Genomic DNA, 17928 nt, shown 5'->3' with positions numbered 1-17928 from the left:
GCTTTTAAGTCCTTTATGCTCTGTTTTTTAACTGATGCTGTTGGTCACACAGATCTGAATGGCCAAATGAATGTGAACGGCATCACTACTGCAGGTGGGAGCAGCCAGCCAGGCTCCCACCCTCCCTCTTCCTCTTATCCTCACATGAGCAACCATCACCTCCCAGGCAGCATGGGGTTTGACTATCTGTGGGGCCAGTCTCAGTACAACCCAGCGATGGGGCCCATCCCTCCCCTCGGGTTGCACCAGAAATCAGGCTCCCAGGGTGGGATACAACCACAGCAGCCTCCGCACCACTTCCAGAGCCATGGACCGTACCAAGTCAATGGCAGTATGGGACCGTCCCAGCAACCTCCAGGTGCTGGGCCGCAGTACTGGGGAAGAGTAAATCCTGGGCAGCAGCAGCAGCCACAGGGGGGATCTTCGATGCCCATGGCATATAACTCTCACAGTATGTATGGGACATATTCCAACCAGGGCATCCCACCGTCCCAGCATCACCAGCAGCTCCAGTCTGCAACAGCACATCATCTCCAACACCACCAGCAGCCACAGCAGCATTATGGTGTGATGCCTAATGGATTGCCGTTTTACCAGCATCCATCAAACCAGTCCCAAACTCAGTCTCAACCACAGACTCAGATGATACCACCCGCTGCACAGAGCTTTACACCTCCACGAGGAAGCCCTCAGCACCATCACGTGGCCAGCGGAGGAGGAAGAAGCAGCCCCCATCATGTCCAGGTCCCAATGAGGTCCCCTTCTGCTGTGCCTGATAGCGGTTCGCCTAAGAGCAGAGAGATGCAAGGTGAGCAACTGCCACACACATCCCTCAGTGTGTTGGAAACAGGCCAGTTATAGTTTAGATTTTTATTTTTATATACTTTTTAATGTGAAATTTGTTTTGTTTTTGTTTTTACTGTAGCATTTCAGGTAGGGGTGGGCGATATCTTGATATTTAAAATATATCGAGATATTTTTTAAACACGATATGGATTTTGACATATCGTATATATTGATATATTGTTTATATTTAATTCTGATTCCGCCACTTTGTTTGCCTTCTCTGTGCTGTGCTCGCCCCCGCTCGCTCGCCCCCCGCCTCATTGCTTTTGTCCCCCCTCTCCTCGCGTGTACAGAACTAGTCTAAAAAAAGGACAACTGGCTCCATTATATGGAGATACTTCGGTTTTAAGGCGTAGGGCGAACAGCAGGCAGATGTCTACTGTAGGGCCCAATGTTCCCTTTCGAGAGTACTCTCGTACTGCGTAAGCTAGCTTACGCTATGGGAAAAGGTCCCCTTTTCTCGAGAATATGAAGCCAAAAATTATCCTTAATTTTTAAATAATGTAAAACGCAGTGCTGCAGCACAGCAGACCCAAGCGAAGCGGCTCGCGCGCTTATTGGCTGTGCTGCGGCAACTGCAGCAACCTATGGTGAGGCGGCGGAGAGGAACGAACCAATGGGGGCGCTTCGCGTCCATTGGACGTCAGAGCGCGCCAAAATAGGCGTGGCTGGAACTATATAAGCCACTGCTTCACCATAGGGATCAGATTTCATCTCCTTCAGCGATCTCACCTGCACTTCGCTGTCTTCTCCGGAGAAGCCTCTACACGCCGTCGAAAAGCCTCTCAGCGGGATAGCACTGCAACGCAGATCTGAGGACGCCGGCTCGTGCTTCATCTCGACGCCGCCTTCAGCACTCGCTTCCTGCTGCGCCATCCGGCGTGACTATATCCTTTACAAAGCTAGTGTGTTTGCCGCTGCATCACACTTTTTTCCTCCAGAATTCGAGGCGTTGTTTCAAATGCCTCGGGCCTGCGCTTCCTGCCGAGGCCCTCTGCCCAGCGAGGACCGCCACATCATCTGTGTCTCCTGCCTGGGCCGCGAGCATGCTGAGAGCGCACTCTCCAAGGGCGGCTGCCCTGAGTGCGACGACATGGCTATATCGACCCTGCGGGCTCGATTAGCTCAAACCAGCCACGATGCTCCACCCGCTCCGCCTCTTCTCTCTCAAGTGCCGCGTAAGAAACGCCGCGATCAGAGAATGCCTGAGCACACTGCTACACGCGAGCTCACGCCGGAACACTCCCCGCGTGCCTCGCCCGCTCTCTCTCTTTCGCCTGTCCTCTTCGTGGACGAGCAGCGCCAGTCCCTGCTCACCAGCGCCCCCTTCTCCTTCGGAGCGCCTGAGGCGGAAGAGGACAGACACGACAGCCTTTCTCTCGCCGCGTCCAGTAGTGAGGAATGGTCGGGCTCCATTGCGGACCCCCCCCCCCCCCTACAGCACCCAGCTGCACCGGACAACGCGCTGATATCGACGCGGAGCTTACTCGCGTGCTTACAAGGGCTGTCAGCGACCTTCAGCTCGACTGGTCTCCTCCAGACGAGCCCGCTAAAAGCAGGCTGGATGAATGGTTCCTGCAGGGGCGCCCTGCGGCCCCTCCGCAAAGAAACGCCCCCTTCTTCCCGGAAGTTCACGATGAACTCACGAAGTCGTGGAAAGCCCCATTCTCCGCACACTTGAAGACTTCTGTCTCGTCAGCGCTCTCCTCTGTCGACGGCGCCCGAGACCACGGTTACGAGAGCCTCCCCCCTCTCGAGGAGGCTATTGCTGCACACCTCTGCCCGCCCTCAGCCGCAGGATGGCGGTCGAAGCCTGTGCATCCATCCAAGCCGTGCCGCACCACCTCAGCTCTCGCTGGCCGAGCTTACACCTCCGCTGGTCAAGCTGCTTCGGCTCTACACACCATGGCTGTGCTGCAGGTTTTTCAGGCCAGACTTCTCCGTAACCTGGACGAGTCTGCCCCAGATACCTATGACTTTAAAGATCTCCGCAGCGCTACTGATCTAGCCCTGCGTGCGACAAAGACCACAGCACAAGCGATCGGCCGAAGCATGGCAAGCCTCGCTGTTTTAGAGCGACACCTCTGGCTCACGCTCACGGAGATGAAAGACGCCGACAAATCCGCCTTTCTTGACTCTCCTATCTCGCCTTCCGGCCTCTTTGGCCAGTCGGTTAAGGGTTTCGCTGAACGCTTCACTGAGGCTCAGAAAACGTCACAGGCAATGAGACACTTCCTGCCGAAACGCTCTAGCTCTGCTGCGGGACGCCGTAGAAATGCGCCGCCCCCTCAGACCTCGAAGCCATCGCAGCCAGACTTACAGTCTCGCCCAGCGACCAAAACCAAGCACCGCTCTCGCTCTACGAGCCGCAAACCGCCAGAGAGACGGGGACCTCGGCCCAGGATTGTGCTGAACCCCGAGCCTCCGAAGCCCTCCTGACCTTCGGGCTGAAAAGACCGTGGTTAAGTCCCGCTGCGGCCGGACCACCACACAAGAAACCTCACATGCTTCCTCCAATCCCCTCACTAAAGGCGGTTGGTCATGTCTATACTGCAGTAAACGAGCCTGTTACAATGCACGCATGCCTGCACACAAACGCCGTTTTCACGGCGACCTCAATAAAGCACAAAAAGAGCTTTTTCTATGTAGGCAGTGTGCCCACTACACAGTACGCACCCCTACATGTATACACACTCCCCCAAGTGTCACAAAGACACACTCGGGTCTCCTTTCATGCCCACCTTCCCGCTCGCGCCGGAGGTGCTCTAAATGTAGCGCGCGTGCCCACTTCTCAGTGCGCAACCCTACAAATAAGCGCTGTCACCACAGTGTCACAAGCACAGCATACTCGAGCTACTGGTCCCCTCATAACAGGCGGCCAGTGCCCGAAGCACATTCAACCCATAGCCGCACGAGCCGCTGCATGGCAGGCCATCCCCGGCATATCAAATTGGGTTTTGAATATAATAAAACGAGGTTACTCGCTCCAGTTCGCTCGCAGACCGCCGCGCTTTCGCGCCGTGGTCGAAACGAAAGTGAAAAGCGAAATGACACACGTCCTTCGCGCCGAACTGATAAACCTTCTTGCAAAAGGGGCGATAGAAACTGTCCCCCCTGCGCAGCGCGAGTCAGGCTTTTACAGCCGCTACTTCCTCGTACCAAAAAAGGATGGCGGTCTCAGACCCATCCTAGATCTCAGACGTTTGAACAAAGCGCTTATGACGCGATCGTTCAAAATGTTAACTACCAAACAAATACTCACGCAAATTCGCCCGAGGGATTGGTCTTTCTCAGTGGATCTGAAAGACGCTTACTTTCACATTCAAATAGCACCCCATCACAGGCCATTCTTGAGATTCGCCTTTTCGAGGGGCAGACTTATCAGTACATGGTTCTTCCATTCGGCCTCTCCGTAGCGCCCCGTATGTTTACACGGTGCGTGGATGCCGCTCTCGCACCCCTGAGAATGCGGGGAGTGCGAGTATTGAACTACCTCGACGACTGGCTAGTTTTAGCCCATTCCGAGGAACTACTGACGACACACAGATCCTGGATCCTCAGCCATTTAGAATGCCTGGGTCTCACGATCAACACTGTCAAGAGCGCTCTGTCTCCCAGCCAGAGGATTTCCTTTTTGGGGATAGACATAGACTCTGTGACATGTACAGCGCGTCTGACGTCACAGCGCGCTCTCACTATTCAGCATCTAGCCGTGTCGTTCAAAGCCGGGTCTCTTTACCCGCTCAAACGATTTCAGGAAATGCTAGGTCTGATGGCATCAGCCTCTGCAGTTCTCAAACTGGGCCTGCTGCGCATGCGCCCACTACAGCGCTGGCTGAGAGACCGTGTTCCAGCGCGCGCCTGGATTTCCGGCCGCGCGCGCATCAGGGTTAACCACGGCTGCATCACAGCTCTGGCCCCTTGGAAAATTGCCAACTGGTATCAGTTAGGCGTAAGCACGGGCGCTGTCTCGAAATGGAAAGTAGTCTCGACAGATGCATCCAACCTCGGTTGGGGCGCCCTGTAAGAGGGCAGGTCTGCCTCCGGCCTCTTGTCGAGCCCGGAGCGACTGTTACACATAAACTGTCTGGAGATGATAGCGGTCGAACTATCCCTAAAAGCTTTCCTCCCATTTTTAAAGGGCCACCACGTTCTGGTCAGATCAGACAGCATGTCAGTGGTGGCCTACATAAATCGCCAGGGTGGTGTCAGGTCAGAAACCTTGCACACCCTGACCGAACGTCTTCTGACATGGGCACATTACAATCTGCGCTCGCTAAAGGCAGCGCATGTACCTGGCATCCTGAACCGGGGCCCGGACATGCTTTCCAGGGCGAATGTTCCCCCTGGGGAGTGGTCTCTTCACCCACAAACGGTTCAGTTGATGTGGAGCATCTTCGGCAGGGCAGAGGTCGACCTCTTCGCCTCAGAAGACAACGCTCATTGCCCAATATATTTTTCAAAAAGCAGGGACGCGCTGGCCCTCGATTGGCCCAGACGCCGGCTTTATGCCTTCCCACCGGTCGCGATGCTACCGCAGGTCATCGATCGGGTCAGGGAGAGCAGATGTGCTATGCTGCTAGTAGCCCCACTCTGGACGACCCAACCTTGGTTCTCCGAGCTGATGCAGCTGTCCAGTACAGCCCCATGGCCAATACCGATGCGGAAAGATCTCCTCACGCAGCTGAAGGGCGCGCTCTGGCATCCCCACCCCGAACTTTGGGCCCTTCATGTATGGCCCCTCAACGGGTACCCGGGAACCTCCCTGAGGGAGTGTTAAAGACCATTACGGAAGCCAGAGCGCCCTCAACCAGGCGCCTGTACGCGCAGAAATGGTCAGTGTTCTCCACCTGGTGCGGGACACGGAACCTAGACCCTCACTTATGTGACGTGACGGAGATACTCTCCTTCCTACAGGAGCGTTTAGATGCGGGCAGATCCCCGTCTACGCTCAAAGTGTATGTGGCAGCCATTGCAGCTTCTCATGCTCCGGTGGCCGGCCTATCACTGGGAAAAAACGAACTGGTCATTCGTTTCCTTAAGGGAGCTCGTCGGATGAACCCTCCCCGACCCCCTTCAATCCCTTCCTGGGACCTGTCTACGGTCCTAGAGGCCTTAAAGGGCCCCCCTTTTGAACCGCTTCAGTCTGTCGATATGAAGCTTCTTTCGTTCAAAACCGCTTTTCTACTGGCTCTGGCCTCAGTCAAGCGAGTGGGGGATTTACATGCGCTATCTGTAAGCGCTGACTGTCTCGAGTTTGGGCCTAATGACTCCAGAGTCATTCTCAGACCAAGACACGGCTATGTCCCCAAGGTGCTCTCAACACCGTTCAGAGCGCAGGTCATCTCGCTGTCAGCCCTTTCCTCGCGAAGCGACGAAAGCAACGCGAGCTTCATCTGCCCCGTCAGGGCTCTCAAAACCTATATTGCGCGCTCCGCCCTATTCAGGAGGTCGGACCAGCTCTTCATATGCTTTGGTGGGCGCACCCGAGGTCTCGCCACCACGAAGCAAAGCCTATCGCGATGGATAGTAGACACTATCTCGCTGGCTTACAAATCTAAAGGCCTTCACTGCCCGTTCGGCATCAGAGCCCTTTCCACCCGAGGTATGGCCTCGTCATGGGCGTGGTCCTGCGGGATACCACTGGATGATATCTGTGCGGCGGCAGGCTGGGCCTCTCCGTCCACATTTATTAGATTCTATAATCTGCAAGTCCCTGCCCTGCAGGCCAGGGTACTTTCTATATAGACGTGCTAAGCCTTATCACGTCCCCCTTTTTTCGTTCCCTATATAAAGCTCACTAAGGTTGGCTGTTGGGACTGGGATTTCTCCTGCTATAAAGCCCCGGGCTCTCGCCTCGGGCTGTGACAGGTCGAAGTTCCCGAGCACGCACGGCGTTTTACATTGTGTTCCCATAGCGTAAGCTAGCTTACGCAGTACAAGAGTACTCTCGAAAGGGAACGTACTCGGTTACTAACGTAACCTCGGTTCCCTGAGATGAGGGAACGAGTACTGCGTAACCTGCCGTGCTATGTGCTCGGACCGGGTGATCACTTCAGTCGATTTAAAACCTGATCCCTATGGTGAAGCGGTGGCTTATATAGTTCCAGCCACGCCTATTTTGGCGCGCTCTGACGTCCAATGGGCGCGAAGCGCCCCCATTGGTTCGTTCCTCTCCGCCGCCTCACCATAGGTTGCTGCAGTTGCCGCAGCACAGCCAATAAGCGCGCGAGCCGCTTCGCTTGGGTCTGCTGTGCTGCAGCACTGCGTTTTACATTATTTAAAAATTAAGGATAATTTTTGGCTTCATATTCTCGAGAAAAGGGGACCTTTTCCCATAGCGTAAGCTAGCTTACGCAGTACTCGTTCCCTCATCTCAGGGAACTGAGGTTACGTTAGTAACCGAGTACGATTTCCGCGACGCAGAGAACGCGGACGGAATCGCGGAATCCAGTCATTAAAACAGAATTTAAAGTTTAACGCGGAATGTCACGGAATTTGTCAAATTTTGAATGAATAAATCAAAAGTAGGTCATGCACTTACATCAAATCGCGATATGGACTAATATCTGCAAATATTAACCCGGAAAAGTCTATTTAAATATGAATCCTGCATGTTCTGCGTGTCTGTGTTAATGAATGGTGCAGAAGCGCGTCTTCATTCATTAAACACACGGAAGCTCGCGCTGATTTCAGCGTCTTTCCTCTCACTTAATAAAGACGTGAACACATGAACAACATCTCCAGAACTGCACTGAGAGTCACTTCATGAGCATCTGACCGTTTGATTTGAGTAAAACTAGCGTCATATCACATCATAGACTAGTATCACATACACAGAACTGTAAAGGTAAACCCGTCAAAATAAAAGTATTTGCCAGAAATCTATTACTGTTGTTCAGCAGAATGTACATAGCCCACTACTACTACTATTAAAATGAAACGAACATAATTTTCTAAGGAATAATCACACAACACTTCTTCCATGTTTTATTTTTAATAATAAATCCCCTTTGTTTACCAAAAATAAAGTTTGCTTAATTTTAAATAGTTAAAAGATAAATTAAATGAATGTTTTATGCCTTCATTTGATAACCAAAAATGTAAATATACAGAATAATACGGAAAAAAACATTTCACATAAGGCTATTTTAAGAATTTTTTTAACTACGTAATAGTTGTTTTTATGCATTTAAATAATTACACATGCTAAAACACAGAATTAGGTCACAATAAAACATATGGTGGAGAAAAAAATAAAACGTTTCATAGGGCCCTAAATGTAATATTTGGCATATTTGTTTTTGCAGGAGTTTTTGGGGGGTTATTTCTCCTGTAAAGATATCGAGATATATATCGTATATCGAGATATAGCAAAATATTTTTTGCTCCATATCACCCAGCCCTAATTTCAGGGTAAGACAAAAACATGGGTTGAATGGTGGATTTATCACGTAATCACTTATTTCAATTTTGTTAATTAATTAAAAAAAATACATTGTGTATTTTTTTTTTATTAACTATAAAACAGTGGTTTTAAATGGTGGCACTCCTGGCCAGTTCTCACTTTTTTCCTCATAAATTAAGCCTTCGTAAAGATTTATGAGGTCTACAGCATTTCAACAGGATTGTTTCACTTGTTTACAGCTAGCTTTGTGTAAACAGTATACAATCTTTGGCATTCATATTGTAAGTAATATGATTACAAAAATGGCAGCATGTTTTATCATGCATGTTCTGATTTCCTGTACTTGGGTGATGTCATGCACTTCCTGAATGGCTTTTTATATCCCCAACACTAGCTTTCAGTCCTCTGACAAAAGTAATTTTAGGCCAGTCAGACGTGTTTTCACCAAAGGAAGTTTACTTTTTGGATTAAGAAGTGATTCAAGCGGACGGATAGTCCGTAAACAGGTGATATCTTGCCCCAGTTCTCTTTTCCAGCCACATTGAAGATCAAAACGTTTTGAGTGTGTCTTAATTTTTTTTTCTGCTTTGAACTTATTCACACTGTTTTCAAATTGCTTAGAGAAGCAAGAGACAACGGCTATCAGAGGCTTTACTGTAATTTCCTCTTTGATGTGTATGCTGGTTATACAGCAAATGCCTTATATTTCATTACATGGGAAAATAGTGAGAGTAAAGGAGTGAATACAGTGCACATGCTATTGCACAACAGTTTATAACCCAAGTCGGGTTTGAACTCTAGTTGCCTGCACTTTAACAGCATAGTGCACCACTTTTCAGGCCACATCCACGACCTAAAAATCTCATTTTAGCTCCATTTCAAACAAACAAATGTTTTTTTTTGCTACCTATCTGAACAGGTTTGGGCACTCACTAACAGCTGTTGTATATGTGTTTTGTGGTCTGTAGTTTCTATGAATGAGTCCTTAAAAGAAATGGATAAAGGCTTCAATGGAGTCGAGAAAAGCTCTGTACCCCAACATTTGTCCAAAACTGAGAGTTTTCCTGTAAAGCCCCCTGGCTCTGTTTCCTCTGCCGACTATAACCAGGCTGTGCAGCACCCAGCTGTGGACCTGGAGAGACCTGTAAAACAACGTCAGGAGATGGGAGCTGCTGCAAAGGAGCTTAGTTCTTCCCCCGTCTCTGGACCTCCTCCACCACTAGCTAGTCCGCCTCGGAAAACATCGACCCTGCCAATGGATTCACATTCTCCTTCCTCTCCAGGGTTTGCTTTATCTACAGCTTTGGGTGTTGGTGCAAATGCATCTGCGTTTCCAACCTCTCCTCTCACACCACAGCTTCAGATGGTCCTAGGCCAAAAACCTGGAATCTCTGGACCTTCATCAGCTGAAGGAACACCTGCAGGACTTGGGACACCTCCTTCAATGTCTTCTCCTAAGAGCTCCAGAGCTCCACCTGCTGGTTCCTACAACCACTCTCTGGTATCTTCTAAGACCTTGATGCATCCTCCAACGGTGCCAGTGCCTTCTCAAACTGTACCGGAGGCCCAGGGATCAAAAAGTCCACCGGTCTCTCCAACACCTCTGTCTTTGGCTGCATCTCCATCTGTTGTCTCCACTCCTCCTGCGCTGGCTCCACTTAAAGGACCCCAAGAGGCATCACCTCTAACAGGCCAGAGTCCTAAACACCCTGCTGCTTCCTCCACTCCAACATCTGTTGCCAATAATGTCTCTCTCCCTGCAGTCTCCGCACTTCTGTCTGTGGTCGCTGGTTCTCCTCAAGTTGCCGCTCTGGCTTCATCTGCACCACCTCCCGCTGTTAGCTATTCTTCTCAGGCATCTTCAGCACCTCTCAATGTTTCTCCTGCTCCAAATGTATCTCGTTCCCTCATTGGCTCTGTTCCTCAGCCTTTAGAAACAGTGGCAAATGCGGACGTTTCTTCTCACAGTCCAGGGCAGATGGGTTCTCATGGTTTAGTACGGCACAACTTTGGGGAATCACACTCTAGACCTGAGGCATGTGGTTCAAAGAGTAAAGTTGGAATCATAATGGGCACATCCAATAAGGAGTCCAACAATGAGACCCAAGCTGAGATGCATAAGTTGCAAATTCATGGTAGAAACCCTGAACTGGCTTTCATTGTTCCAAAGGAACCTGAAAGAGACACTATGGTCATTGGCAGAAAGGACTCTAATAGTATCAGAGATCAGGATCCCCCAAGGAAAGGAGAAAGTGACACTTTAAATGATTCTTTTAGCACTGACACGTCATTGGACTTTCAGTCCTTGGCCGAGTCAACCTACCATGAAAGCTCAAGAGCTGAGGATGGGAGTTCAATGATGGACACTTTTGATGATTCTTATAGTCTTTCCCAGACTGGAGACCAATCAAAGTTTACAGAAGGTTCCATGATTGATGACTCCAGGGACTTGCTGGACACTTCTGGCGAAGAAGAAAACTTGAACCGCTCCATGACCTCTACCAGTTCCACCGAGGTGGCGTTCCTCAAAGATAACACGTCTCTACTGGATGACTCTTTAATCGACAGCTCACAAAATTACTCCTCCCTGCTGTCTGCGTCGATTAATGCCTCTACACACTCTATCAAAGGTGAGATTTCCAGTGCATAAAAATGGATTAATAAACAAATTAATCAATGTTAATTTGCTGAAGGTTACATTTAACAATGTTGTTAAATTATTAGTGTATTTATCACACTTGGTACCTTAACGGTCAAAGTGACAAAAGCCTTGAAATGTTTTCTATCTTTTTTTTTCTCTCTCAGAAAAATCAATTTATGCAGTAATTATGTTCCATTTTTTCAAATTTTCAAATTTATTAATGTAATTTCCCATGGAAAAATAGAGACTACCTGTGCACTAGCTCCGCATCATTGCTGATTTATAGATTATAGATTTTTCCTATTTCCCATTCAATTTCTGTGGCGCAAAGACCAAGTGTGACTAAATAAATAATGCTAAAATCATGCTCTCAATTTTATTGTATGTTTACAAGCCAAATGCCATAAGTTGAGTTTTGTACCGATCCAATAAAGCTATGATTTTTCACATTTCAAAATGGAAATGTCTTTGGTCAAAAGTTACTGAAGAGGCCCAGAGAGCGAAAAAATGACTGCTGTTGGCCGGTAACCGGTCACCACTACGGGATCAATATATTGTACATCCAAAACAATTTCTATAAAATGTGTAGTTTTAACCTTTTTCAGGTGTAGTTGAACACTAAACATTCAATTATGATTTGAATGCTTGGAAGATGTATTGGGGACATCTTTGGATGTCAATTGTTTAAACCGAACACACTGTATTCCCCACAGGTGATCATATTCTTGGCAAAGAGAATGGAGCTGATACTTTAGGAGGTGACAGAAGATCTGCACTCTCTGTAATGACAGTTAAAGCGCTGCAAGCAGTCGTAAGCGGTTCTGTTGAAGGCACGACCACACATATGTCTGAAACCCACATAGCGATGCCAACAAAAAAGCCACGGAAGCCTAGAACCCCAAAGACGACAATCGCTACCACTGAAAGTATGTGCATGAGATCATGCTTGCATAGCTAATGGCTCACAGGTTTTTGTAAATGTATCAGAAGGACAACATTAAGTTAGATGCTAAATGCTGTTTCTGTTTACTAATTTCCAGTTGGCTCTCCTGATTCCAAGATCAAGAAACAAAAGATAACACCTGATGGCCCAAAACAAGAAAAAGTTAGGAGGAGAAAGAAAACCGAGGATAATCCACTGAGTGCAGTGAAGAAGAGGAAAATTTCTAAAGAGTCAAAGGAACAGGAGGGCTTCCCAACTGATACCTCAACTCCTTCAAATGCTCTGCCTGTCCTTCCAAGTGATCCACTGACGTTTTTCCATGACTCAAGCCTGAAAAATAGTGAGCAGCCCATAGTCCGGCCCAAGAAGATCTGTAAGCGTAAGAGGAAAGAAGGTGTGAATGAGGCAAAGCCTCCCAAACCAGCCCAAGAGTTCTCTGAAGGGAAAACTGAAGATAATGATGATAACAGCTCCGCAGCAGGTATCTACATGTTTGAAATTTGATGTTTGTTTTAAGCAGTGTTCAACCTCTTTTATATGCGTTCTCTGGCCCTTAAGATTAAAACATGAAATGTGTGTCTCAGGTGATACCCCAAGGCGTCGGATTGCAACTGAAGAGCAAGTCCAATTTCCTTTGCAGCATGGGTGAGCAGTCCTTTATCTAAATTATCAATAGCCACGTCCTGATGCTTACTTTTTCCAAAGGAGCCAATGTGCTTCTAATTAAAAAAAAAAAAAAAGAGAGAATTTTAGGGGTGCAATGAAAGTTGATTAAATAAATAATTAGTTCTTCCTCATTAAAGTAAATACATTTACAAGAAAACATTTTTATTTAATTTGAATACAAAAAGTGATTTATTTTTTAAATTTACAGTTTAAACATTGAATTTAAAATGCCAAGAAATGGTTTGTGTAACCAATAAAATAAAATAAAATAACCAGAAAAAAACACAGTGCGTTGTTCATTGACTGTGAACTTCTCTGAGTCTGTAGAATGTGCAGCAGTGCCACATTTTTACTTTGAAACGTGCAGGGCTTGTATATAATGAAATCATTTTTTGACCTTAAATCTAAAAAACAAGAACTACATTTCAAATGTCAAGGACATCATTTATACATCTGCTGAAAGATGAATAAATAAGCTTTCCATTGATATATAGTTTGTCAGGTTAGGACAATATTTGGCCGAGAATACATCTATTTGAAAATCTGGAATCTGAGGGTGCAAGAAAATCTAAATACTGAGAAAATCACAGTTGAAGTTGTCCAAATGAATTATTAGCAATGCATATTACTAATCAAAAATTAAGTTTTGATATATTTACGGTAGGAAATTTACAAAATATATTCATGGATCATGATCTTTACTTAATATCATAATGATTTTTGGCATAAAAGATAAATCTATCATTTTGACCAATACAATTTTTTTTTTTTGGTTATTGCTACAAATATACCCAAAGACTTAAGACTTGTTTTGTGCTCCAGGGTCACATGGTAGCTAGCATACACATAGAAATCCACTCTTCTCAATATAATTATAAAAAAGGCAACACTTTAGGTTGGATAACAACTGATCACTATTAACTAAAGGTTTTCCTTCAATACACTTCTAATTAGCATCTTATTGATAAAAAAGTAAGCTAGTTGTAGTAGTTTAGGTATTGAGTAGGCTTATAGGGATAGTTCACCCAAAAAAAAAAAAGGAAGTGCTGTCATTAATTACTCACCCTCATGTCGTTTCAAACCCATAAAACCTTTGTTTATCTTCAGAACACAAATTAAGATATGGACCGTTTTAATGATGTAGCCTACTTTATAAGCTTCTGGGCCTGGTTTCAGTTGCATTGTTGTCTATGGAGGGTCAGAGAGCTCTCGGATTTCATCAAAAATATCTTAATTTGTGCTCTGAAGATGAACGAAGGTCTTATGGGTTTAGAACGACATAAGGGTGTGTAATTAACCAACTTTCATTTTTGTAAGGATATAGAATATGGTCATGCAGAATGTGTGCTTTATGATTACTAATAAGCAGCCAATATGCTAGTAGAATACATGCTAATAAGCAAGTGCCTGGTGTTCCCTAATCTGTAGTGTTACCTTACTTATCCAGCAGTTTCAAACAGCTTGAAATGTCTGGGAAATTCTCTGGTATGGCGCTCCTGTTTCACATGCTGTGTTTCCTATTTTCTAGCTGGAGGCGAGAGATTCGGGTCCGGAGGCTCGAGGACCGCCTGAAAGGAGAGACGTGGTACTATAGCCCCTGCGGCCGGAGGATGAAGCAGTTCCCCGAGGTCATCAAGGTGAGAGCCGTCACTCCACATGATCACCCACAATACCACAGTAACCTAATCTGCATGAGCGATTAAAAGGCTTCCGTCTTCATCCAGTTACTTTTGTCTCTCCTACATCCTCCAGTATCTGACGAGGCATCCCGATGCTCTCCAGGGCGTTTCCAGAGAGCACTTCAGCTTCAGTCCACGCATGCCAGTGGGTGACTTCTATGAGGAGAGGGAAGGCCCTGAGGTGTGTATGAAGATGTCTACAGGTGGTTTTTAGCAGCTGCATCCTTGATAGTTATGCTGTTTCGAAACATGTCATCGCTCTTTAATTTGTAACAGGGTTTGAAATGGTTCCTCCTCGCCAATGAGGAAGTGCCCTCCATGATCATGGCAATAACAGGCAGACGTGGTCGTCCACCAAATCCAGACAAAGAGCCTCGTTCCCGTGGCTGCCGAGCCAGAGGAGCCCCAGGTAGACGACCAGGCCGACCTCCCAAGCCCAAGATGGAGGATCTGCTCAGCAAAGTGGACGCAAGGCTGCTGAAGAGACTGGGGGCCAAGAGTGAGTCTGAATATTAATATCATTTCTCAACTGGAGAAGCTGTAAGAATGAGGAGGTGAGTTGCAGGGCAAGGTGCAAACTACCCCTGACCGTCCCTAGAGCAACACACTTGTCCTCGGATCGCTTCGGTGGATTGCATGTTTAGTAAAATTTACTTGTTGCAGAAGTACCGCCTTTCTGCCTTCATGTTGTAGTTGTAGCTTTTTTGGGAAATATAATACTCTGTTCATGTTCATTGTTTAACAGAGGATCTCACAGAGGAAGAAAAAGAAAAACTGATCAAGATCAAGAAGAAAATGAAGAGAAAGGTAAGCTGACTTTATATTATTGATATTTTCTATAACCACTCTATTTTGGGAACCAACTGATCATCTGATTTTTCTCACGCAGGCAAGACTGAAAAGAAAGGAGGATGCAAAGAATAAAAAGATCCGGCTGGAGAAACGGAAAGCCAAAGTAGGAAATATTCTTCAAATATGTATAGAACTAAAAACTAAAATATGATTTCAAATGATGATGATAACTATATGTCAACTGTTGATAATAATAAGAATAATAAGAATATATATTGTGGTACCCACTAGGGGGCCTCAGCAAAATCTCCAAAGACTGCAAGATGGTTTAGATAAAAAAAAAAAAAAAGACCCGAACAGAAGTTGAAATCCTATCTACTTTTTAAATTTATTCCATTAACAACTGCCATTTTTTTAAGAACCAAGGTTCTCACGAACCTGGAATTTTACTTCAGCATATTATATGGTTAATATGTTTTTTTTTATTATTTATTTAATTGATCTGTAAAATTCATGAAAATAAATACTTTAAGTAATTTAATCTTTTTATAATGAGTATATTGAGCAAATATGTATGTATTTGAGTGTGTTAATTTTTTTAAATTGAAATTTATACACAAACACACATTTATCACATGAAAGCTGAATAAATAAGTTTTTCATTGATGTATGATTTGTAAGGACAAAACAATATTTGGCAGAGATGCAAGGGTGAAAAAAATATATAAATATTGAGAAAATCGCCTTTAAAGATATCCAAATTAAGTCCTTAGCAATGCATATTATGAATAATACATTTTTGTAGATATTTATGGTAGGAAATGTACAAAATATCTTCATGGAACATGATCTTTATGTAATATCCTAATGATTTTTGGCATAAAAGAAAAATCGATAATTTTGATGATCAATTATCAACAATTTTGAATATTGTTGGCTATTGCCACAAATATAACTGTTATTTATGACTGGTTTTGTGGTCCAAGGTCACGTGTGTGTGTGTGTGTGTGTGTGTGTGTGTGTGTATAAATAAATAAATATATAAAATAATGAAAGTGAGCACCACTGTCATTATTGCAGAAGTATCAGAAATATTTTGAAGGATATCTAAATATTTTCTTTGTCATTGGGGATCCTTGGAGTCAAAAGTTAAGTGGAAACATCATCAAAATCATAGCTGTAAATCCCAGTTCTGTGAGCTCTGATTGTGTTTTCTGGTGTGTTTGTGCAGTTGGAGAAAGCCAAAGAGCAGGAGCAGGATGATGAAGGCCAGTCCCAATCCCAGTCTCAGACCCAGTCCTCTGAAAGCCCTCTCTCAGCCGCAGAGGGACCCAAGAAGCCCGGTCGCAGGAAGAAGGTCGCAGTATCACCAGCTGCTGAAGCGCTGGACCTGGAGAAGGCCAGTCCCATCAAGAAAGTGGCCCGGGCCCGCAGCAAAGCCAAGGCTCTGGCCAAAGCCCAGGCTCAAGCGGAGGCCGAAGCGCAGGCTGCTCTGGCAGCAAAGAGGCAGGCGGAGCGAAGGGCGCAGGCTCAGAGACGAGCGGAGGAGAGGAAGAGACAGCAGATCATCTTAGAGGAGATGAAGAAGCCTGCAGAGGACATGTGTCTCCCTGACCACACGGTGAGAGGTTGTGCTGAGGGATTCACACAGAGGACATGAGATTCCTCGCTTAGCCACTTTGATGCTCTCTTCTTTCTTAGATTAATTTTTCCAGTAAAGTACCAAATCCCCAAGACAGTGCTATTCTCCCAAGCAGTGACTGCTGGAGTTTAGAGTAACTTGATGCATTACAGAAGCATGTGATTTGTCTTTCCACACTAAAAGAGATGTTGTGTGACACGATTACAACCTAAGGGTCTGAAGGGCACTAAAGACTAAAGTATGCTTCAGTTTTGATATGAAATGCTTAGCGTGTGCCTACAGCTGAACACTGGAATTGTGCGCTAGATTCATCCTGAAATTCACCATTTATTTTAGTGTCCAACTCTCACTATTAAAGGGTTAGTTCACCCAAAAATGAAAATTGTCATTAATGACCTCATGTCGTTCCAAATTCATTTACTCAAACAGTACACTGTCTGAACTGCTGTGAAGAGAGAACTGAAGATGAACACCGAGCCGAGCCAGATAACGAACAATAGATTGACTCGTTCACGAGACAAGAACTGGTTGCATCGGTTTTCGGATCAACAGTAGTGATGGGAAGTTCGGTTCTTTTCCGTGAACCGGTTCTTTCAGACAGTTCGATTCAATAAACCGGTTGAAGAAAACGGTTCACCACTTCTTTTGCGCTCGACGTAATGGTGTCATTGGCGATGATGGCCCTTGATTCAAGCCTTCGGTCATAACATTAGCACAGAATCAGTTCAGAATCAATCACCAAAAGAATCAGTTCAGACGCCCTGTGTGTCGGTTTGCTTCACGCTGAATCACACATGTGCAGTATCATCAGCTCCTCTGTTCTTGAATCGGACGCGTCTGACAGAAACGGTTCTTGTCTCGTGAACGATTCGGTCTATTGTTCGTTATCTGGCTCGGCTCGGTGTTCATCTTCAGTTCTCTCTTCACAGCAGTTCAGTCAGTGTACTGTTTGAGTAAATTAATTACTCCGGGATATTGGTTTGTTTGAACTCAGAGGGAGTGTCAGCCACGTTAAAAAAGTTATCAGCTTAAGTCATTTGTGGATTAATGCGTATTAGAGATGCGAACCGTTTAAAATGATTCAGTTCGATTTGGTGAACTGAATGATTCATTCGCGGACCGGATATCCAGACTGCTTTGTTGTGAACTCTCTCTCACAACAGACACGGAAGAGAAAACAATGCTGAATAAAGTCGTCGTTTTTGCTATTTCTTGACCAAAATGTATTTTCGATGCTTCAACAAATTCTAACCGACCCTCTGATGTCACATGGACTACTTTGATGATGTTTTTCTTACCTTTCTGGACATG

At 45.8% G+C, this 17928-nt stretch overlaps 1 protein-coding gene across 2 annotated transcripts in view; it reads left to right on the top strand.

Moving 5' to 3' along the window:
- The window catches only part of LOC132129656 (bromodomain adjacent to zinc finger domain protein 2A-like), a 32217-nt gene that overhangs the window by 2122 nt on the left and 12167 nt on the right, over positions 1-17928 (top strand). For both annotated transcript variants that reach the window (XM_059541302.1, XM_059541301.1), the window contains exons 3-13: positions 53-808; positions 9223-10884; positions 11609-11821; positions 11936-12319; positions 12423-12483; positions 14033-14141; positions 14257-14364; positions 14460-14682; positions 14929-14990; positions 15073-15138; positions 16207-16596. In XM_059541302.1, the coding sequence (XP_059397285.1) occupies positions 53-808; positions 9223-10884; positions 11609-11821; positions 11936-12319; positions 12423-12483; positions 14033-14141; positions 14257-14364; positions 14460-14682; positions 14929-14990; positions 15073-15138; positions 16207-16596 (4034 nt within the window). The remainder of the gene's footprint in view (positions 1-52; positions 809-9222; positions 10885-11608; positions 11822-11935; positions 12320-12422; positions 12484-14032; positions 14142-14256; positions 14365-14459; positions 14683-14928; positions 14991-15072; positions 15139-16206; positions 16597-17928) is intronic.

Source organism: Carassius carassius, chromosome 46, assembly GCF_963082965.1.
Source record: "Carassius carassius chromosome 46, fCarCar2.1, whole genome shotgun sequence".
Taxonomy (NCBI): Eukaryota; Metazoa; Chordata; class Actinopteri; order Cypriniformes; family Cyprinidae; genus Carassius; species Carassius carassius.
Note: the sequence above shows the minus strand (reverse complement) of the source record. Positions and strands in the feature narration are given on the sequence as shown.